Here is a 23,949-nt window from a genome sequence, read left to right on the forward strand (position 1 = left end):
GAAGGGAAATTCATATCTCCTAATACAACAAATAAATTTTGAAGATTGTGCAAGACAGATTTAAAACATATTATACCCACTGTTCTGCACAGTTTGCAGTAAGCACTGCTGATTGTTGTAAATTCAAAATGTGCGTGTTTCTCATCAGCTGAGGTTCAATGAAATGCAAAGTATGGCATAAAATATAGCCTAAGGTATTATAACATGCATCAAGGACTTACCAGCTCAGTCCTCTGCACAAAGTTCAATAAGTAAGTTCCTTCAGTAAGAGTGTTGCTTGACCTAGTAAATAACAGCTGAATATCTCAGAGAGAATCGAAGCCAGCATCTGATTTTACAGCAGCATGAATCAGACAACTGTGTCAACAGTAATACATCTTTCATCCTATTTAGATTGAAAAGGACTTGTGTGCCCAGCCTTCAAGCTATTGGTGTATTACACTGGCTGGTCACATTCTGAAAAGTGCAAGTTTTGTTTTTCATGCAGTTGGATAAGTGGAATGAATGTCCTTTCATCTGTACCAGTAATGAAAACATGCAGAGAATGTTTCCATTACAGTTTAATTCTGTATGCAATTATGGAACAAAACCATTAAACAAAGTGAAACTTTTCTCAGAATTCCCCTACCACATACACATATTGAGGTAATTTACTCTGAATTATGATCCTCTTTTTATGTCTCAAGTAGGAGCACTCTGTCACATTTGTTCCCAAGTCTTTTTAATTCCAGATTTGCATTTTCAAGTCTTTTATTTGTGTAGGGACCAGCCAGTTTTTCTACATTCTACAGGCTTGGCACCAAAAGAAGGAAAAAAACCTCTATGAATTGAATTTGGGGCTTCTTCTCCTTGAATGTCTTCTTTCTCCTTGCAGCACCTCTGTGAGCAGACATGATTGGGTGGTATTTCATAATTTACAGCAGGGCTTCAAACATTGTGAGTTTAGAGAATGTATCTCCTTTCCTTTCCAAAGTAGGAGGAAATGGCTGTTGTACTGCACTAACTACTGTGTTGGATATAGAAGAATCACCTATTTCCCTGCACTATTCCATACTCTCACTAATGTGCCAGAAAATTAGGTGTTTGTGATAAATAACTGGGTGGTGTTATGGTCAGTAGTTTCATGTCATTCCCGAACAGATTCTGAACTGCATCTCCAAACTGCTCCAAGATCTGAAGCTACCATTCCTAGTCCTGAGATGTCACAAGAGACTCTGGTGAACTGTGATATTATAGTTGTGATGAACCTCAGCCAGGTAGTTCCAAGGTGGATTTTTGAGTAATATTTTAATTTAGTCTCGATTTTATAAGGCCCTTGGTTTTTTTTTCTGAGACAATGAGGGAAGCAAAGTTCCAGAACCACCTCCCCAGGCTGTATGTTCAATGTGCATTTTTCAACATATGTGAATCTCTGCACCCATTAATACCATGGTCCCACCTTGGCAGGTTGAGTCCAGAGTTGCAGCAAAAATGCTCCCATAAAGGGCCTATAATGGGGACAGATTTGTCTCATGCTTCCTGCTGCAAAGGAAGAGAAGTATAAAACTGAAGGGACAATGGCACCTATAAAGAACACAAACAATCTATTATGTAGTGAAGGAGACAGTTTAAAGACTGGTACTACCTGGAAAGGGGAGCACCTCCTTGAGCAGAGATACCTTAACATCTAGTTATTTTGCTATGTCAATATTTGTATTCTTCATGAACCTGAACAATCTCATTAGCAATTTCTAAGGTATGTAATGAATACTGGTATATCAGGGCCTCTGAGAAAATTCAAAACCTCTTTGGGACAGTAAGTAAGTGAAGAGAAGCCTTATAAGGTGGACTGTTTTTCAACTCATAAGCTTAGCCATCCAATTAATTAGCTAGGTGTTTAAGGGAGAGACTTAAATTGCAGTGAAGATGTTCCCCATGTTGTAATTAGATGGGAAAATCCCTTACGGACTTCAACAATTCTAAGACAGTCAATTTAAAGATTATTTTATGCCATATAGATTCACAAAACAATTTGATGTAATTTATAGAGGTTTTTATGGTGTGGTTTGACCATTAATAGGGTTCTAATCATACGTGTCTGGGAACATGGATATGAATCACCAGATGTTTCCAGTCATCAGTGATGTTCACATCTGAAATTCATGTTGTGCTGGGCAATACTGCAAAGTCATAGACTCACTATGTAACATATGAGTGATTTTATATGAATATTGATATTAATATTATGCTAAAAATGTTCTGCTACAGATGATACCTTCCATTTTTCATGGCTGTACAAACTACTAGGTTCTCCAATAAAGTTTGGGGTCAGTTAAAGCTGCATACCTGCTGCTTTAACATACCCCCAAATGTTATTGTTGGTGTGGAGAATTGCCAGTAACTTCTGACCTTGACCATGACTCTATTCAGCCTTCATTTTTTTCCTTTCTGAGCTTGCTTCACTCTTTTAGAAACTTTTCATTATATTTTGCTAAACTGCAAGCATGACAGTTCAGCTTTGTAAGATCTTTCTAACAAGAAAAACTCCAAAAGATCTCTGTAAAATCTCTGGTTTAGATTTCATTTTATTTGTCATCTTTTATGAACAAATTACGAAATATACTTCATTCACAAATTGGAAATATTTACAATTTCTTTACAACAAGGCATTATTGAGGTTTTGATTTATGGCATTCTTAGAGCATTCTGTCTTTCAAAACAAAGACATCGGTGTTGTTTTCAGCACACTGTTCATTTACACTCTGGATGTGAAATGGGAGCTTTTTGGAAGAGGAGTTTGCACTCTCTTTTGATATGATCTACTGGGAAAACTGAGGCAGGATGCATTCAAAATGTGAGGAGAGGGACTATGCAGATGTGTTGCTGTACCATGCCATGATCTGAAGCCATCATATTAAACCAGATGCTGCTAAGTGGAGAGGAGAAAAAGATTCCCCTGAGCCATTCTTCCTCTGCCTTCTTTGAGTGGGCTAAATACAGTTCAGTTTATTTTTTTTCTGATTTTTGAGTCTGCATGAGCATAAGAGTCTTGCAAAGTCTATTTCAAATACTATCACAATTCAGAAAGATTATTCAGACAAAAAACTGAAAGAGAGTAGCCAGGAAGTGAATAAATATTGTATATCCGCAAAATATTTAGGAGACAAATTTTGAACATGGTTCTAAAAGGGAATTGCAACTGTGCTGGTCTGCAGTTGTGACATTTGAGCCATAACAGCTAAGATTGTTTCATTTTCTTAATTTCTTGGAGTCTATTTTTTTTCCTGAAGAAAATTCTAAAGCCACTTCCTTCCATGGAACTTTTAAAAATTTCTTAATATACACTTCCATTATAAATCAGATGTGGGCCACCATTGCTTAGGTTGTCTGTCATTTCCTAGAACAAGAAGAGAAAACATTAATTAAAATTAGAATTATTGTAAGGTGTTCAAAATTCAGTTATCTAACGTTGTGATGAAATTTGAACATACTCAGAATTTCAGACATTCAGAAACACTTTACATTTTTATTTAGCTTGATAAACCTCATTATAAAAAGAAATCAGATTTTTTTCCTTCATAAATTAGGTACATTTGAAAGCTGATAGATTCATTGATAGTGATTGAGTTGAACATTACACCCAGACCACATATAAAGCATTGATGGCATCTGTACTAATTTGTGATGTTGTCCTTTGAAATTGCATCAACTCAGGCTTGTGGGCCGATCTACAAAAGAACAAAATGGTAGTTAAGTCTGTTTCCATTCAAACCTCTGTCTGTGCTGACATGCTACACACAGATGCCGTTCAATGCTTGCTGAAATAGACATTTGGGAAGTAGATCTTTATCTAAACAGGATTTAAGGTTTTTAATTGCTTGTTTTCCCTTGGGATGGGACGGATTTTAGTTTTCCCTTATTATGCCACTCTACAATTTTTAGCAGTTCAGGGATTGCTTCTCCAGTGGCAGGTGAGTCATCCCAGAGTAAGCTGACCGCCTCATGAGTCAGAATTCTAAAGCACCTGAACCAAGATTCTCAGAGATAGATTTTCTAATTCCCAAATTGAAATGCAAAAAATACCCCCTTAGCAGCTGTCTAAGCATAGAGATGGTTACATTAATTAAACAGTTCCCTGATCTCCAAGCCTGCAAAGCCACATTGAGTTTATGGTCGGAACTACCTTATTCTGAGCAATCCCAGGCCTATTTCATACCAGATTGAATCTGGATGCAGAAATAAGTGCTCTGCTGCTGAGTCCAATGACAGAGAACATTCAGCTATGGCAAGAGGAATGGGTACAGGTAAAAATGCAGCTTGGAGTATTTCTAAAAGTCAAGTAGATGAGGTAAAGGTGCCAGTGTTGGACTAGTTCTAAAATAGCTGCGTGATGACCAGAGGCTCTTCTCTGCATGAAAAGAATAAATTCACCTCTTCTTCCTCCTAGGGACACTTGGAGAAAATGTGGAATAAAAGGGATTTGTTTGTCCCCCTTCCTGTGGAAGCTTCTGTAAGAAAGTGAATCAACATTCATTGGGCTAGACAGAGAGAGAGAAAAAGGTGGAAAGAAAGAACCCAACTCTATAGCATACTAGCTGAGATTTGTGGTAAAGAGAAGAAAATTATACAACCTGGTCTTTATTACTAGTCTTACTCTGTCTCTCTCTTCTTTTAATCCACAATATTTGGCAAGCAGACACCAGAAGTCATAGTAACATAAAGTTAAAAGACACTGATGCCTCTTTTCTCAGGTGTTACCTTAAAGCAAAAAGGTGTTACCTTTTAAAGCAAATCACAGGACTTAATTGTTCCCTTCACAGTCTATGAAAGAAGGGATGTTCTCTTCTTTTCTTCAATGTCACCAAACCAAGTAGCCTTGCCAATTAATATTCCTGAATCAAGCATAAGCTTCAGAGATAATCAGGTGTGAAACTAATTGTGAGTATTTTCTACCACCTAGGTCTCCATTTGGAGATGATGGAGTTGGATGTTTTGGTACTGTGCCTTATTCTCCTCATATATTGAAGAGGAACATGCATGCATAACACTGCACTATGGATCCCAGTTTGGGTGTTGTCTGGCACTATAATTTGCTTATTTGTGGGTGCCTAAAGCCATTTTTGGATATACACTGAAGGTATCTGTCAGCTGGGAAGGAGACCAAGAATACCAAAGCCAAAAGAGACCAAGAATACCAAATTCTATCAGTCTGCCATATTTTATAATAATGATCTGTCAGAAGGCTACTCATGAGTTTCCTTTTCTAAGCTTCATCACTTGAATCATTTGCAGACATCAGCTATTAGAATATCATCATAGTTTTGGAAAATATCAAAACCCAGTTATTTTCTCCAATATTTCTATTAAAAAAAAAAAGTTAATTAAAAAAAAATAAAGTTGCTGAATTCGGGGAATGAAGGAGCACACAGATTAGAAGCAGAGTGAATCAATGGTGGCTACATCCAAATAAGAGTATTTGGATGCCTGTATCTAGGGTGAATATTTTAAATACTCAACTTACTTCCGGATTGCAGCGTTCACCACGTAGAGTTATGTCACTACCTGGAAGCACCATTCCTGCCTCAGAGTAACATCACAGCATCAGCCAACTTTGATTAGCTGAAGCTATGACTTCCTCGTAGAGGTGGCCCTTCCTGAAGTGACATAACAACATGGTCACTCCCTAGTGTTCAGCGTACCTTGGAGGTAACTCTGGTGTCGGGGGAATCACCGGGCAGCTGGGCAGGTCGGTTATTTCAATACCCCTCAATCTCTAATATAAATATAACAATTATACAATAAATATAGCACAAAAAATGCACATGCAGTACATGTCTACATTACTGTATATCAGTATAAATATACAATATAGTCATATATATAAAACACTTCTAAGCTGTTTTCTAAATTAGGGTATAATTTAATGTAAGCTTTTATGCCATGACCTAGTGTACTCAACCCTGCCAGGCAGTCTATGAGTCTGAGAAGTCCTAAGTCAGGCCATGTGTACATGCATACTTGCCTCTACAGCAGACATTCAGGAAGTTTGCCATCAGTGGGGCGCATCCCAGATCTGCTGTAATAACAGGGTTATTACAGCAACCCTGTAATAGGGTTGCTCTGCACCTACATTGCGGCCCTTCACCCAGGATAAGTGGACACCTAGCAGTCCTTGCTGCTAAGTGTCAAAAAGCTCAGTAGGTCAACAGGCCAGGAAGGTGAGCAGTGAAGTACTGTTACACATGGTCATCCTCACCCCAAATTGATAGGGTTGGCAGCTTTTTTTATTTTGAAAGATTTTTTTTCTTTCCAAGCTGTTTCTTCTTCCTTTCCCTCTCTTCTTTTCTCCTATCTTTGTCCCTGTTGAGGAAAGAGTCTCTCTGAAAGTCAATACCAAGCCTTCCATTAGACAGACCTAATATTTGCCTAATAGCTCATCAGAATTCTTCTTCATTTTAAAATGAGATGGAGAAATGTATCTTGGTTGTTGATTTTATCACCCTGTTTTATGTTATTGTTGTAACCTCTACTATTTACCTTTTTAAAATGTGTTTAAAAAATCATATTTTTAAAACGTTTCAAACTCCCTGTTTTTAAGACATCTTTCAAACATCATCTAAGATTAATTCAGTTTATATTTCTACTTGGAGTCTCATCTCAGTTAAGAAACCAAAGAACAGTGACGAGTCATTTTTAACTGCTATATCATGTTTTTTTCAAGGAATCTGAAAACAATTCTACAGTCTGAGCGGGCTAATCCTTGCTTTGCTCTCCAGAGGTTTCAGTGCACAACAGACTTTGGAACTTAACAGTAATGCAAACTTGCATGTGGAGGTTTAGGTGGGCAGGCCACTTGACTTTTGTTCTTTTTTCTGCTCATTTCTCAAATGGAAGGCATTGGATAGATACTAAGTCCAAATGCAAAGCACAGGTTTACAGTGGACACTTAAGTCCTCAAATATTATTCAGATCTGTTAAGACAAGGAGATGATTTCAAGAATTCCATTCCATTACTTGTTTTGATCCTATATGCTCAGCTTTGGGAGCTTCAGTTTCAGCACCTAGTTATATTCCTATACACCTTGGTAGGATTCCTGTTAATACAGAAAGGAAGTAAATGCTCAGTGCTGCAAATGAGACCAGTTTTATTTAGGTGTCTAAATATGCCCTTAGATGCTTAAGTCACCTACATTTGTGACCTGTGGCTTTTCTGTTTAAATAACCTTATTTATAAGCTGAGTACTTGGGAGAGGAAGAAATTGATTAAATCCTGGAAGCATGCAATGATGTGGTTACAGAAAGCTTTCTGTGCTTTTTTTACAGTACAAGACATGATAATTCATATTAATAAGGCTTCCAATTATTTAGGAAGTGCTATATTTAGCAGCTAAGCCCCTGAATAGCTATACAATGGAATTATGTTGAAAATGGATGTACTTCATTGAAATGGATGTACTGCAAATATACAGTACCTAAAAATAGCTCCATATAATGCAACATAATAAAGCTTACACAGAATGGCAGCATTTCATTTTCCAGAAACTCTTTCTCATATAAAACTGAAAACTGAATACATCTCTTGCCAATTGTAAACGTTAATGCTTACAGTAGTATTTCAGGAGAAGCAGAACAAATACGGGAGGACACACAACTCACTTTTTCTGCCATTTCATGGGAGTGATGCAATGAATGTTCCCTTTCTGAGAACATTCGCCTTTGTTCATAGCTGGCTAGCCGACAAGTGAGCCATGAAGAAAGGGTGCAACCACCAATTCCAATGCATGCAAGAGACATGGAGGCAAGATGCAAAGAATAGAGAGCAGATGACTTCTTTGTCAGAGCACGGAGAAATTGAAAATTTAAGATTCCTCCTATGAGTCCACAGATGCAACAGGCAGAAAAAAGTATCATCTGTCAGGAGAGACAAGAGAGGTTATGTCACAGTAATATTTTTCAGAAATGGATTAATGCATATAAAATATGAGATAACCATAGTTTAATTCTTTGATAGCATCATTGACTGCAAAACACTGCACAGCCCCTTGTTTTTAACTCTCTTAGCTCCCCCATTGCACCACAGGAATTTATTACCTTCTGGTATTTAAGAGTTAAGATTGATGTTGCATGTAAAAAAAAGTTGGGTAAAATGAGTAGGTAAAGTTAAAACCTATTCAATGGAAGGACTGCTAGGACACAAAACTGATTTCCAGCTGTTCATGCAAAACAGTAACATGACAGAAGGTGTCGTAATTTTCTATTGTGTAGTTTATCACCCTGCCTCAGGAGTGAATGCCTCATGTATTTGTAGTGAATCTTTCTTGCTTTGTGTGCATTCTGACTGTGCCTCCTGCTCAGTTATAATTTATTCTGTCAGATAGCAGATTGGAGGTTTTCTGCAGCTTTTGTGATCTTTGAAAGTGTTCAAGGTGAATGTGCTGGTCAAAGAACTACAAGAAACAACAAAGAAATCTGTGATGCTGTTTTACAGAAGGTCAGTTTGGTGACTATATGGTTGGTTGGTTGGTTGGTTTGGTTGATTTTAACTTGACTAAAATCTTCCTGGGAATTTTAGAAATCTGTGAAACAGACTGCAATCAATAAGACATTTTTAAAGACCTCCTATTGCTTTTAGTCATGAAGATGTTAAGCTGGCTCAGGATGTGCATTAACCTCAAATGATTCGGGAGAGCACAAGACCTTATGGAGACAGTGTTAAATGATTGTCTTGTTCACTTCCCTTGATACTGCTGACCAGTCAGATGATTATCTAGATGTGCCTTTAACATTTCTCAATATGGCTTTGTATATGTATTTATCTACTGTGGTGGCAGAAATTTATGGAGCCTTACAGACTAGTTCTGTACACAACCTGGATGAGAGTTCTGTACGCAACGTCAGGAATGAGGCAATGAGGATGTATTTTGCAGTCCACTGGCAAGTGACTATTCCATGAGACCTCCAGAACAGATGGCTTTTAGAAACCATGGGACTTTTTTTAAGAAAAAATTGTTTTAAGAAATTGTTTAAGAAATGGGACTTTCATTTCAACAGAGTTTAGGATAACTCATTGATATTAAAAAATAATTGGAAAGAACTTTTGATTCCCGTCACACTTATGCTTGTTTTATGTGACTTCCATCTGTATGTGACAGAATAATCAAGCTGACAGAAAATTAGGACTGGCATTATCACTTAAAATAAGGTCATGTCTTACATAGAGTTCTGCTGTGACTCGTTGAATAATAATACCATTTTGCTGCAGTCAGAAAATGACTGTACCCAAAGAGACATTTTCCATCACTTTAAAACTTACATGTGTTTCAGTCTGCTAAACAAACTTCCTGAACACTTAACAGCTATGATATCTAGAAACAAACTTGGTCAGCAGCCTTATTGAGATGGCAACACAGTGCTGGTTTTTGAAGGAGAGAAGATACAGTCCAGTGACATTATTAAGAAGCATTTATTGACTTGACATAAATCTATGTCATAAATCTATGTCAAGTGATTTCCGATCAAAGTTTATCCAGATACGGATAAATCGGGATGTGTGGCTTAAATAGCATGACCCACATAGGCCATTTCAGAACTGCCTTGTTTTTTGTGACTATTCCAAAGTGCTGATTGCTTTTTTTAGATTGCCAACTTGTAATTTTTCTAATTGTTTATCAAAAACCCTTGCATGCAGAAAGCCCCCAGTAAAGAGTTCAAATTAGATAAGTAAGCCTTTCAAATAATTAAGTGTTATGGACGCAGTGGAAAAACTTACAACAAGTCCAGATTTTTTTTTGGCACACAATATTCCACATACGCCGCAAAGCAGGAACTGCGAAAAACAAGAAACCAAACAGTTATTTCATCATTTAAGGTACGTAGTTCAAATCCCACTGTGTTGCCGTGGTGGTGGCCACAGTTCAGGCAATGGTTACACTTGTCAGCATTTTTGTCACAAACCTTATGTTTCAGGAGGTTGTAATTCAGCCATAAACACTCTTATGGGATAAGAAACTGGAATGAGAAGTCATAGTGACCATAACTCACGAGAAAAGAAAGAAAATATGAATTTTAAGCTGCTTAGGTAAACAAGTTGGAAAAAAATCCCCGGTGTTGCAAGCATAAAAGTGCCTTTTTACTGTTTTCTTTTTCTCTCAGAAGAGTTTAGCAAGGTACTAGTCAGTGATCCAAATCATCTACTTCTAAGCATAGCACTGGGACTTAATGCCCTGATCCTACCATCTGAACCACTGAAGGATCACATATGGATCGTTGCCTTCAAGACAGTGGAACTCTGGGCAAGAATATAATTCAGTCATGTCCGTGGGTGCAGGTGTAAATATCAGTATGTCTGTTGGTATGACTACTCTGGGCATGAAGAAAGAGCTGTTTCAGACTCTTGACAGCCCAATTTTCAAGAGAGAGCGTGAAGGTATCTGTACTTTTTTATGTCATTCCCTCACGCAAACTGATTTGCTAATTGTAGCGCCAAGCATTAGGCAAAAATTAATTATCAAAACCAGAAAAATGCCTACCAGCTGATAAAAATAGATGATAATACTTAATGGTGACTATGCCAAAGGCCAGTGATGTTCTCTGATGTCTTTTTCCTCCTACAGAAAAGTTTAATGAGGAAAACAATGAATAGTCCCCAGGGGAGCAGTCAGGGTGGGAGCTACAGTAGTTTATATGAAAGCAATAAGGCCTTCTCCAGGTGTTAGCAATACTGTCAAAAGATTTCCTTGATACCTCATAAAGTCTTTTATTAAGAAATCTGTGCTACTTATTTGCAATAAAGCTAACCCTATTCCCCCACTGGGAAGTAATTTTATAGTTTTAAAACTGTATTTTTCTACACTATTTTTGCATTGAGATGGTATTTCTAGAAAAAAGCTCTGTTTGACCCTGATTTAGAATTAAATCACAGAAAAGACCTGGCTGTTACATAAGAAACTAAAAAAAACAAAAACAAAAACAAATCAAAAACCCAAAAAACCAACCCCCTAAGAAGTTCTATAAAGCATTCAGGGTCTGTGTAAAATATTCCAGGTATTTCTTATTTACACTCTATAATTTTGCAACTTCACTATTTCAGTTGAGGAGTTGCTTTAACTCAGTTTATCTCCCTCTAACTACAGTAGTTCATGTGTATAGCTAAGTATAAGCCTTGAGGTATCATTTTACTCTCAGTTAGGCCTCTGAAAACAGTTCCCTATAATGAATGTGGATAAATTGTGTATATTATTTACTATTATACTAAGCATGGGACATGAATTTAATACCAATCAGATTACAGAGAGGGCTGGGTCACATGGACCATGGTGCTGAATGGCTCAGAACATACCAGAAGGCACAACTGGTAATTGCTGCTAGAAGCCACTGACTGCAATAACAATAAAACAAAGCAAATCACCAAGCAGCAGTGCTCCTTCTGCACTTTCACACAGGCAAAGAAGATTTCAGCTCATCACATCTACTTTTTAAGTGTTCACTCAGGCTTTCTGTGAAGTTTTGGGGTTTTACTCCCAGTCCGGCCATTTCAGATTGCCTTCAACTGAAGGCACGCTGCAGATTTCCACACATCGTGTTTTGTATTTCTCAAAATGCAGAAACCTCAAATGAAATTTGTTGAAGACATCTTTGTAATTAAGTTCTATTCAGTCAGATTTGATAAAGTGGATTAGTAATATATTTTCTCTCCGTAGTGATTGAATAGGATTGAAAGGAAATTTTTGTATCTAGAAAAAATAATTAGTGTTGGAAGATATCATCATAGATAGTTTTAACTTGTTAACTAGTTTAAAAAACTGTGTGTTTGATAATTTACCTTCAAAGCTGAAAGAGCGTGAAAGAGAAGGTCACCCATTTTTTCAGGAATGCTTTAATTCTGCTCCAGTTTGAGTCAGTGAAGCTAATCTACAAGCCCTAAGGTACCATCTTCTCAAAACAAGGGGTGACTATTCCATTTAAAGCATCTGACTACCTGGAGTCTGGATGCAGTAGTTAAATGTATATTAAGTTTGCTAATGATACTAGACTAGGAGATACCATGGACTGCTAAGTGTAGAGAAGCCTTACAGAGAGATGTGAATAGGTCTGAAAGCTGGGTAATTACCAATCAAGTGAAATTTAACAAGAGCCAAATGTTGAATTCTGCACCTAGGACAGTGTAATCCTGGTTATACATAAATACTGGGGGTCAAGAGATTGGAAGGCAGCCACACAGAAAAAGATCTTGGTTTCTGGCTTGATGACAAATTGAATGTGAGTCAGCAGTGCCCTGGCAGCAAAAAAAGCCAGCCACGCCCTGGGGTACATCAAGAACAGCATCACCAGCTGGTGGAAGGAAGTGATTGTCCTGCTCTATTCTGCTCTGGTGCAGCTCTTTCTTGAGCATTGTGTGCTGAGATGGATGCCTCAGTATCAGAAAAGCATCAAACTGTTAGAGTGCGTCCAGAGGAGGATGACCAAGATGGTGAAAGGCCTTAAGGGCAGAACTTATGAGGAGCAGCTGAGATCACTTGTTTTGATCAGATTGAAGAACAGAAGGCTGAGGGGTGACCTCTACACAGTCTACAACTTTTTCAAGGCAGGCAGTGGAGGGAGAGGTGCTGATCTCTTGTTGATGATCAGTGACAAGGAAATAGAGTGACATTTCATCAGAGGAAGGTTCTTCACTGCGAGGGTGGTCAATCACTGGAACAGGCTCCCCAGGAAAGGGATCACGGCACCAAGACTTGTCAGAGGTCAAGGACCACTCTGGATGCTGCTATTAGTCTTATGATTTAGTGTTAGGAAGTCCTGCAAGGAGCATGGAGTTGGACTTGGTGATCTTTATGGGTCCCTTACAAGTTGGGAAATTATATGATTTTATGATAATATTGCATCTTGTCATGTATACTCCACATGTATTTTCTCTCTCTACATCTACAGTGTTTGTAGATATAGGCAAGGAATAACATGTTCCATAGTTAAAGAGCTAAAAGAGTTCTTTGTATTCTAACTCAGAGGAATTGCCTATTCATGCTTCCTCCACATTGTTCTGTTTAATCTTGAGGTCATGCTGAAGTTTTATACTCCGTATGGCTATGAGATAAACAAGTTGTGAAACCGAATGCAGTCAAGTGCCTGAATATGTTAAAAAACCTTGGAAGAAAAGCATTCAGGCAGTAGCAAAGGATTAATGTTATTTAGGTTGGGTTTTTTTTTTTTAAGATGACAGTCTATTGCATTCATGGAGAAGAGGATTGCCCAAAACCTAGTATGGATATTTATTTATGTCAGCATGCATTTTGCAATTAAAACCAACAGATGACTTTGTGCCACAGGGTCAGGGAATTATACCTCATGCAAAGCTTTGAAACTTCTGAGCCAAGTTCATTATTCTCTTCTAAGGCTGATTCACTGGAAACAGTGGAAACCTGCTCTATGAAGAGAGTATTAGTAATACCCATGGCTCAGGAACACTGCTCATGTAGAATTCTTTAGCCAAGCTTTCCAATGTGAAGACATCTAGAAGGGTTAGGATTTCAGTGAGATATTATGTGATTGACTCTATTCTCTGCTTTTTGATAGCACAGCAACTTAAAGCTTTTTTTGTTTTTCCTTTTTTTTGGTTGTTGTTGTTGTTGCGGTGGTGGTGCTATAGGAATTTCCTATAAAAGTTTTGATGTCACAGTGTTGTGATCAGCAGTAGTGAAAAATGGATGGGAGAAACTACACTGGCTCTTCATACCAGAAAAAGGATAAAGTAAAAATCAGATTGAAAGTGTCTTTTGCTTAGAATCTTCTATTTTATAATACTGCCAACTGGAATGCAGCCATCAGAGGCTCTGTTGTCCTGACACTCTCTCTATCTCTTCTTGGCTGTCCTGAAAGGCTTCATGTCAATGTGTCATAACAGTAAAACTTGGTTTGTAACTGTTGAGCTACTCTGGACTACAGTTTACCCTTGACTAACTAATACTGTCATGGTGAGGATTTGCTCCTTTCTACTTGATCATTGGTTATCCTTAATAAATTTTTACCAGCCAGTCTCATGGACTTTTTAAATGTAGTTATATTTTCTAACCATGTAACCTAACTTACCTGAGATAAGTTAGGCAAACAGACTTATACTGAAAATACAGTAAATCAGGAGTGGAAAAGGAATATATCACTGAAGATAAGCTTCTTGTAAAGAATGCTCTGTAGTTGAAGTGTTCACAACTTATGCAGAGAATAAGGCTAAAACATTTCATTAAGGATAAGCTAAGCTACTAAGCCCTACAAAATGCCCTGGAAGCCAGAGAGGGAACTTCCACTGGAACTTTTTTAAACAGATGTCTCATTGTTGGACTTCCATTTTAATTATTATTAATAATTTAAAAAATCATAAAATGCCAGAAGACTGAAAGGCTCACTTAAAAACCTACACAGATCACCAATTACACCCAGACCCTATTGGTTATAGGGTTATTTTTGGTTGCAGACTTATTCATGCCTCCTATACATACGTGATGTTTTGCATCAAGACTTCTAGCAGAGAAGCCTTGTATTGAAACTGTTGGTGCAACTCCAGAGAAGGGATAGGAAGTTGGTACAAGGGCAGGAACACCTGCCCTAAGAAGGTAGGTAGAGAAAGTTTGGGTTGTTCAACCTGGAAGAAGAGAAGTTTCAGAGATTCACAGATTGACAGAATATTCTGAGTTGGAAGGGACCCACAAGTATCATTGGGTTTGTGTGGAGACCTCATAGCATCTTCCAATATCTGAGAATCTGGAGAGGGACTCTGCATCAGAAACTGAAGTTACAGGACAAGGAGTAAAGAGGTAACTGGAAGAGGGGAAATTTAGGCTAGATATTAGGAAGATATTCATTACTGTGAGGGTGATGAGGCACTGGAACAGGTTGCCCAGAGAGGCTGTGGGTGATCAAATCCTGGGAATGTTCAAGGCCAGGTTATACAAGGCCTTAAGCAACCTGGTCTAGTAGGAAGTGTTCCTGCCCAGGAACAGTTGGGACTAGATGATCTTGAAGGTCCCTTCCAATCCTTGTTGTATGATTCTGTGATTTTATGAGTTTATGAGAATGTATCATCAAGTAATAGACAGGGGCATAACCCCTCTTGGGCGAATGGTAAAAAATCCAAAGAAAGATACTACATAGCACAAAAGCTACTTAGAGCCTGAGTGCCTCAATCCCACTTTCAGTGATGATTTACCATGGACCCACCAAAGTCAGAGTCACTCTGAAAGGGCCAGTGTGATTGCAAGGTGATGCAGTAGTGTCTGTTTTTCTGTGGTGTTTTTGTCATTCACACTGCAGCTGTACCTGCTGATGTTCCATAGGCATATTGGAAAATGTCTTTTTGTCTGTTGAACTTTGGAAAAGAACCCCAAAGGCCTCCCAGAAAAGAAGAATGTTTATTTTGAGACTGCTTTAATTTACTTTATATTGAATATTGCCTTGAAACAAAACCTCAGATCCAAAACCCCATAAATTTTGGTAAGAAGGCTAAAATTTCAATTTATATTCAAGTTCTGTGGTTTGGATCTATCCTATTTCATATTTTCTGGAACAAAAGACTTGGCTTCTTTCACTTCCTTCTGCAAAATGGGTACTTTGTGCCTGGTAGCCTGAAAAAGATTTCGTTTTAGTTAATCTGCAGGAAGCCAAGATTTTGTTTTTTCTACCATGCAGAAGAAAAGGAACTATTTTTATTTTATATCTTGAAGCTAAGAAACCTTTCTGTCTTATGTTTTGAAAAGGCAAAAGCAATGGTGAGTGTAATTCCCTTGAAAAAATGAAAACTGCTCATAGAAAAATTTCCTGGACACAGGCTGAACAAAATAGTAGAGAAAACCTGTTGAATATAAGGACAGCTTGATCCCTAGTCATTGTTCATGACAAAAAAGACAGCTAAACTGTATACACTGCATGGGAAGTCCTCTGTAGGTTGTCCATATGTATCTGATGAAACAGAGGAAGGGAAATTATTCCAAAATTGAATGTAACATAGTGAAAAAGCAAGTGTATCATACCTCCTCAAATGACACTCTACTTGGAAGACTAAACCATCAAGACAGAATTAACAGCTTCAATTTTATCTACCCTTGTCAGGTAGCAAATTCTATAAAATTTTGTGTTTTTACACTAAAGCTGCATAAGCATGCGATTTTCAGGACAATAACCCGGAATTTGAAATTAGTAATGTAAAGAAAGAAAGATTCTATTTAATAATGTTATTTCAACTCCGTCCAAATGAGAAAAAAGCTGAAATCCCTAATGGATGAACTAAGCAGATATCTCTAATTGTAACTCTTATTCAAAGCAGTATTTCAGAACAAAGATTAAATGTTCTTAGCACAGACATAAAGGGCACAGAATCTACTCATGAAAACAAAGACATCAAACTAAATAAAAACTACAGCAGGCAAGAAGATCAAGCCTAGGTACCAGGTTTGCTTATTGCCTCCACAGAGAAACACAATAATCTTTAGCAAAAAGGGGATGGAAACTTCTAATGATGTTGTTGTCCCGTGCAAGTGATCATGGGGACAGGAATGTCTAGCTGGCTGAAAGGCATCCAGACACAGAACCAGAAGCAGCAGCATTGCCAAAACCCAACCTTGTGTCCCACCAAATCTGTCATGCTGAGAGGTGTTTGTTTTAACTGAGGCATAGTGTTATATCACGTCCAATCTGAGCCAATCCCTTGTCTGGAAGTGTGCTATTGGGTCTTATCAGATCAGGGGCTGCTACCCTTCCCACTGATTCAAGCCATATGCAAGCAGTTTAAATTCTATCCCAGTCCCTGTGATTAGTGTTTCCACTCATCTGTGGAAACAGATGAAGGTTATAGACCTACAGAGATGCTTTAAGAATGGAGAATGGTTTTTTAGAAACAATCAAGGAAATTAAGAAGTGTGTTTCTGAATCTGACATCAGTGATTCAAAAAACCTCTATCCATCTCTAAAAACACTTAAATTCTCAGTGCAAAATAATAATGTTTACTTTTTGTTTGTTTAGAGCCTATCAGAATAACAAATAAAAAGAATGCTTTTTGTTTGTTCTGTATCAAGCATTTGGTTTAGAGTGTGACTGCTTACGTCTCAAAAAAGTAATAAATGAAAGATTATTCCCTGCATGTGAACTACATTCTTATAGTAGTAAAACATTTAAGCATATGCTTAAGTCAGTCTATATACAATAGATCCTCTAAATATAACCCAAAGAGCTAGATGGAACTTCTTCCAGGTTTGTTTGTGCCTCTGGAGTCTCCAAATGACAAAAAAAAAAAACAAAAAACTAATGAAAGACCTCAGCTGAATTCAGTGAATTGTCCTGGCTCCATGCAAGGCAAGAACCTTCCACCCTTGGTATGCCCTTCCCTATCTATAGGTACAGAACTCTTTCCAGCTTCTACTGAGCTCACTGAAAGTCCTGTGATTAATTTCATCACAAGTGGGAGCCAGACAGAAATATCATCAGTTTGATGAAAATTCAATGCATATGTTAAAATAAAGTAGGATCACATCTGCATTTTGTCTGCATGCTAAACAATAATGTGGTTTTTTGTGCTATTTTTGAAAAAAAAAAAAATTTGACTGTTCTTTCCAAAGGAAACTTGGCAACAGTAAAATCTAGATATAAAATCTAGTGGTTTAAAATTTCAGGCCACCAACATTGATTTAACAGTCTAAAAAGGTTTTCTTGCTCTGGGAAAGTCTATACAGACTGATACTTTTTCTTTTCCTTCAAATCTTGGATAAAAAAAATAAAGTAATTTAAATTAAATATTTCAAGTGCCAACTTGGAACAAATTTCTGTAGCCAAATGCAGATTTTTAATGGGCAGGCAGACTTCCGCTGTGATAAAATCACAAATCATGGAAACAGTAATTCTGCCTCTATCTACAGACAGGCAAACAGACCAACATATAGAAAGGGCATACCTCTCGAATACATTCAGATATTTGCCTTTATAAGGGAAGAAATTATTACTCTTGAGGGGCATAGCCATAAGTGAATCATCGAGTATCTCTCTCGCATATGAAGATAGATGGCATATTTGTCTAAAGATGTGGCTTTTGTCTCTCATTCTCTCTCTCTCTGTGAGGGAGACTCATTTACAGCAAGGATTTATTCACCACTGCAGGATAAATGAGGATAAATTACACAAATGTATGTGAGTGTGTGACTATCTATTCACTACTCATAGTGAGAGTGATGAAACCACTGTGTTCTAAATATAGATGGGGAAACATGTGACCATTAAAAAAAAATCTGTGAATACTTTTTGGTTGATTATCTTCTGACTTTTGTTGTTTGTGCAAAAGCCTTTGCTATGGATGCTGTCATTCTTGCCATGTTATTGTTAGTGGTTCAGCATTCTCATTGGTTGAATTATTCTATAGTATGTCATATAACTGAATTGGAATGGTGGATTTCAGAAATATCCCTCAGTTTCTGGGAAACAAAGAAATCTGGGAGACACTGCTTACAGCCTGTAGAATAGTTTATCCCAATACAAACAACAAACAGAAAGAAAATTTAGAGACCAATAACGTGTGCACTTCAGGGTATTTGGGACTGTTTTTATTGTGGGTTTGTTTTAGTTTTTAGCATTTTTTTGCAATTTAAACAGCCATGACCTATTTTTAAAAGAACAGATTGGTGATGATGTAAACTGGTTAGTTGTCTTCACATGCTCTAGATAATTTGAGAAGACAGTCACACCTTCAGTTGTTTTCTTATGGCTACTTTTCAAACAACTTGTACTGTCTTAATCCAATTCAACTCCAATGAGAACAACAGATTTGAAACTTCTTTTTTCCCATTTTTGTGTATTCTTTGATACAGACATTGCCTAGGCTTTCAATTTCTTCATTCTGGTGTACTCTACTTCCCCTGGCTTGCTTATACATAATGCAGAGCATGCAATGATCAGGGTACTTAGGCCCATGCTTAACTTCACTTGTATCCATAATGCTATGGATGGAATTCACATGGTTAAAATTAGGCATGTTAGTAAATAATCTGTCTGAATGGAGGCAGTGAACAATAAGAACAACTCTTTTATTAGAAAAGCTAATATTTGTCAAGTGCAATGAAAGCATCATAGGGAGGCAAGTATAGAAGATAGAATGTGCATGATTTTTAAGATACCCAAATTTTAGGAATTCAGGTTAAGGTTTCCATGGTGATGCTATCTTCATCTACTTCCTTATGAACTTGGGTCTCTGCTGAGTTCCACCCACATAAAAGGATAGAACAGGGTCAAAGGTTTTCTGTGCATTGCCAAGTAAATTGCAACAGGAGGAATGACTGTTCAACTTAAGTATTTTGTATCTAACATGTCAAAGAATTCGTTTTTCTTCAATGTCCCCTTCTTTTCCTTAGTGTTCACTTCTCAAAGGAAAACCCTGATTCAAGGGTGTGAATTGGAAAAAAATAACATATTTTAGGCAAGGCATATCCTTTAATACTGGCAACACGAGCTCAATGTAAGCTACAGTGAGCAGAAAGGAGGCTTATGCTGCTTCTGCAGCAGGACAGTCCTGAGGATTGTCCAAACAAACCTTTGTCCAGTTGTTTAAATTTGAAAGTAGTTACCCATGACCCCAAGTATCCCTGGAGAACAGTCAATCTCTGGCCCCTTTCTTGGCCAGCCTGCCTCACCTGCTAGTCCCCTAGTCAGAAGAATGCAACCTAACAGTTTGAACTGCTGGAATAGTACAAAGAGAGTGGTATAATGGTGACCAATTCAGAATGCAGATCTTTAGTTCAATGAAAAGTAAGTCAGCCTTTAGAAACATGTCACCCCACTCTGTACATCACTTTGATTTTCTAGTTTCCTCTGCTACATGAAGCATAAGGTTCCTTCTTCCACTTTGCTTTTTCTTTGAGGCCTCTCTCTGCCTATTCAACCTGCAGTTTTTGCTCAGTTCCCAGCACATGATGTCTGCCTCTGCTGGCTCTGGTTGTGGGCATCCTTTGCCCACTTGTTACATTTGCAAACAAGTCCCTTTGGGTTACCTTCCATGCCTCTGCACTCACATATGAGAAGAATTTCCTATAAATATCTGCAAAACCTCTTCACTGTCCTCTGTCTTATTGCTCTCTAAAACTCTACCAATGAACAGCTCTAAATCAGCCAGACTGCTGGTGTGTTAAGGCAACCACCTGTTATACCACTCGGTTTTGGTTTGTTTTTTCTTCATACTCACTTATACCCTTTCACACTGTATCTGTCTCTTACTATGATTATAACGTCCTCGGAAGCCAACATCTAATGTAACAGAATCTTAATCTGTTTGTACCCCACGGTACAAACTCTGGGGTAACAGCATAAAAATGAATGAGGCAGTCACGTAGGAAATGTGCATCGTCATGAAATGATAGCAGCTGTGATAGCATTGTCACAAAATGCAATCACGGCATAAAATACTGATCTCAATGACTGATCAAAGCTCTTTGACCTCAGTGAAACCCAGGAAATTGATCTTTGCCATTAAATCTTCAGATAGATACGTGGTTTTAAGTAATTTTTTTCTTCATTAACAATGATCAGAAACCTCCCTTTTTGAAGTGATTTTGATAATATCATTACCTGTTGGCCTGGGAATATCATTTCCTGTCTGATCTAGTTTTCATTTTCCTTTCTCACCTACCTGTTCTGCAGTGCAGAATTATATGTGTGCTTATATACTGCCAAAAATATTTATCACTGTTGTCTGATAATTATTGACAGGGAGAATATTACATGAAGCACTTTGTCTGAATTATTCTATAAATTAGAGGAGGTTATGCTGGTGAATGATCAAGAGTGGTTTACATTTATCATGTTATCTGAAGCTAAGCAAACAATCCTTTTAGAAATACTGCTGTACAATACAAGCTGGCCAAAACCAGCCTTGGACTTCAAAAATGCCCACTCATGTTTAGACTGAATATTCAACGCTTCCTAGTCTTTGTTTCATAAATATAAATAACCATTTGGAGGAAAAATTCTTCCTAGAAACATGCATATCTCAAACTGGAAAAATAAGAAACATTTTTGAGAAGTGAAAAATGCTCTGTGATAAGAACATGCTGCTTCTATTAACACATTACTGGGTTTTCATTTTTTTGTTCATTTTACAAGAAGCTCAGGGCGCCCAGTACATGGGAACATCTTTCTCCTTTTCTTTCCCAATGCCTTTTTCTATTTTTTCTCCAAAAACTCAGGACTCAGCTGGCATACCCTTGACATTAATTTAAAGCACCTTTCGACAGTCTCCTCATCATGGACAGGGCTGCTCTTTTGAAAAAGCAAAACTCGCAGTCAATTTAAAGACCGTAAGCTATGGCCCGGGTCTCACGTGAAGCATCGGGCTTTCTCAGGTGTGAGAAGGGGTTCAGAGAAAGTTCAATTGCTCACAGCAAGACTGAAAAACGGAAAGGAGCCAGAAAGAAGAGGTCTCCCCCCGCCCAACACACCCGTACATCTGTCCCCGCCGTGCCTCCCCCTCGCCCCGCGACTCGGCAGACCGTACCCCAAGCACATCGGAAATGGACCCGGCGAGCTCGGCGCAGCATGCACTCGCGGGAGGGGAAGGAAAGGAAGGGAAGGGAAGGGAAAAGGGGATGCCTTCGCACGGTCTGATCATCACCATAAAGAGTTAAAGAGAGAGTGAAATGGCTAACGTACACACACCCCGCTCCATACCGGAGAAGAGTCTCCCAGCTGAGGTTTATGCTCTGTGAGGACCAGGCTGAAACTGACCGCCCCCACGGCCACGCTGGACACCCCTAACCCTATCTCCAGCACGGAGAGCACCAGGAGGCTCCCGATGATCTGGCTGCTGGTGCACATCCTCCCTCGGTCATCCTTCCTTTCCGATCAGCCGGGGAAACCGCGCATCCTCCTCCTCCTCCTCGGGCGCTCCCGCGGCCCTAAGTCGCCCCCAAACTTTTCTTCCTTCGCAGGCAGCCGGGGCGGAGCGGCGCATCCGCGGCCGGCGGGCGCTACCGAGGGTCGGCGGGGCGGCCCCGGCGCCGCCGGGCCCCGCGCAGGCAGCGCCGCGCCGGCCCCGAGCGCGGCCCCGAGCGCGGCCCCGGGCGCGGCCCCGGCGCGGCCCCGAGCGCGGCCCCGGCGCGGCGGAGCTCTCCAAGGTGCCGGGCCGGCGGTGGGTGCGCGGCTCCGCGCTCCTAAGGGCTGCGCCTCCGCCGGGAAAGTCGACCTTGTCCGCTCTCCTCCTGCGCTCTCATTGGAATGACCTCACCGGGATTTTTTCCCCCCCTTCTTGTTTCTCTCCCCCTTCTCTTGCAGGGCTGGGGGGCGGGGGGTAGAGGAGTGTGGCGAGCCCAGCCCGGCTATACTTATGTATGAATCCAGACCCAATGCACGGGCAAAGCGCACGGCAGCCCCGCCCCGGGGCCACAAGGCTCGGCACCTTCCCCGGTCCTCCCCCGGCACGTCGCTCGCACACCTCCGCCGTCCCGCGGCGGCAGGGCTGGCGGCGGGACGCGGGAGCCGATGCCAGCCGCAGGCGGACGCTTGAGAGGTGACCCTGCTCGGAGTGGGGGTCCGCAGGCCTCCCTCCTCCCAGGTGCTGCTGTCAAAATTCAGGAGGAAGCTCGTCTTCCTCTTGAATCAGTTAAAGGGCTGGAGTGCGCTGTGTCTCACCGCTGCAAAACTCTGGTCTTCTGCAAAACCCTACTGCCAAAAAAACCGATTTCTGTAGCCATTCCTGTCACTCACAATGGCCAGAACTGTGTCAGTCCCAAAGCAAATAAGCAATAAAGCAAAATAGAACAACAGATTCAGGGCTGCTAACTTGAGCCTTGCTGGATTGCTTGGTACCAATCTTTATTACTGTGCTTAGATACAGAGGATGTTTTGCCACTCTGACTACAGTTTTACCATCCAGATGTGCTGCACAACATGGTAACACACAGACACTCAATCTAGCACCTTGGCTTTCCTAAATATGGATCACCAACATTTGGATATTTACCTTAAGAAGACATAGACAATTATATCTCCCAAGTCTGTACCAGGATTAAAAAAATATTAGTGTCCTGCAGGATTTAATTATTTCTTCTATATACATGCTATGTTTTTTATTCTAACAAAAGCTTATATGGAATCTTTCCTTTTATCAAAAAATCTGCAATTCTTAACTTGTATATATATCCTACACTCAGATGTCAGAATCCAGAATGGCAGTCTAGATTTGTCCAATATTTCATGGTGCAATTTGGCAGCAAGAGCGTAGGATTAGTGAGGTCCTGACTGAATATTTTCCTTTGGACTTCACAACCTATCTTGTGTTTTGAGAATAGGTATTATATACACTTGGGAAGATTGGATCCACCATTGCAGATCAGAGTTTAGTCCTCATTTCTAGAAATTTTCAATACTTAATTGTGGTGAGTGGAGATTGGCATCAAAGTCTGTCACCTTACGGTGTTTATGCTTTTTGGGTATCCAAGAGCAAGAGTAAGAGGTCCTGAGACAGGATCTTAATGCTTTCTAGTTTAATACTTAATCTGTTTCCTATTTTCTCACACTTTTCCCCACTTCACAGGAGCAGAACAGTTGACTACATCTAAAGGAAAGCTCTGTTATAGTTAAAGCTGAATTGCCCCTTTTCATCTCTTATGTTTTAAATGTTACCTGACATCTCTTATCATTAAAAATCAAGGCACAGCATGAAAGTTCCTAAGCTACTATATTTATGTAGGAGGATGGAGAAAGCACAGATTTTCAAGTACCCACATGGGTGTAGGAAGGTGTTTCTGCAATGACAGTATCCTTATTATGTCAGATTGTTATAAACGCTGAAGTGTGCTATGGTGCAATGATTTTACTGCTCAGAGTATATTTTACTAGATCTTTAAAATCCAGTGGTGATAAGAGGGGAATTGCATAATGACAGACATAATTAATATATTTAACGCTTGCAGCCAGATAGAGAGCCTGTCACATCAGAATAGAGCTCATGTGAC

General features: G+C 39.3%; 1 protein-coding gene across 9 annotated transcripts; it reads right to left on the minus strand.

Annotated features, from left to right (window-relative positions):
• Positions 1-2,546: 2,546 nt before the first annotated feature.
• TMEM196 (transmembrane protein 196) lies at positions 2,547-22,550 on the minus strand. 9 transcript variants are annotated; one of them, XR_005256023.1, is made up of 5 exons: positions 21,653-22,550; positions 9,749-9,805; positions 7,586-7,890; positions 5,501-5,633; positions 2,547-3,376 (listed from the first exon to the last, which is right to left on the minus strand). XR_005256023.1 is itself a non-coding variant. In XM_038129446.1 (5 exons), exons 1-5 carry the CDS (start codon positions 21,809-21,811, stop codon positions 3,370-3,372), a joined length of 558 nt encoding a protein of 185 aa, XP_037985374.1. In that variant the 5' UTR covers positions 21,812-22,516; the 3' UTR covers positions 2,850-3,369. The 9 variants fall into 9 exon arrangements, 6 of the variants coding, with proteins under 6 accessions (XP_037985379.1, XP_037985377.1, XP_037985380.1 ...); XR_005256022.1 differs by having other exon boundaries at positions 21,647-22,534; XR_005256024.1 differs by having other exon boundaries at positions 21,665-22,514.
• Positions 22,551-23,949: the final 1,399 nt, after the last annotated feature.

This window comes from Motacilla alba, chromosome 2, assembly GCF_015832195.1.
Source record: "Motacilla alba alba isolate MOTALB_02 chromosome 2, Motacilla_alba_V1.0_pri, whole genome shotgun sequence".
Lineage (NCBI taxonomy): Eukaryota > Metazoa > Chordata > Aves > Passeriformes > Motacillidae > Motacilla > Motacilla alba.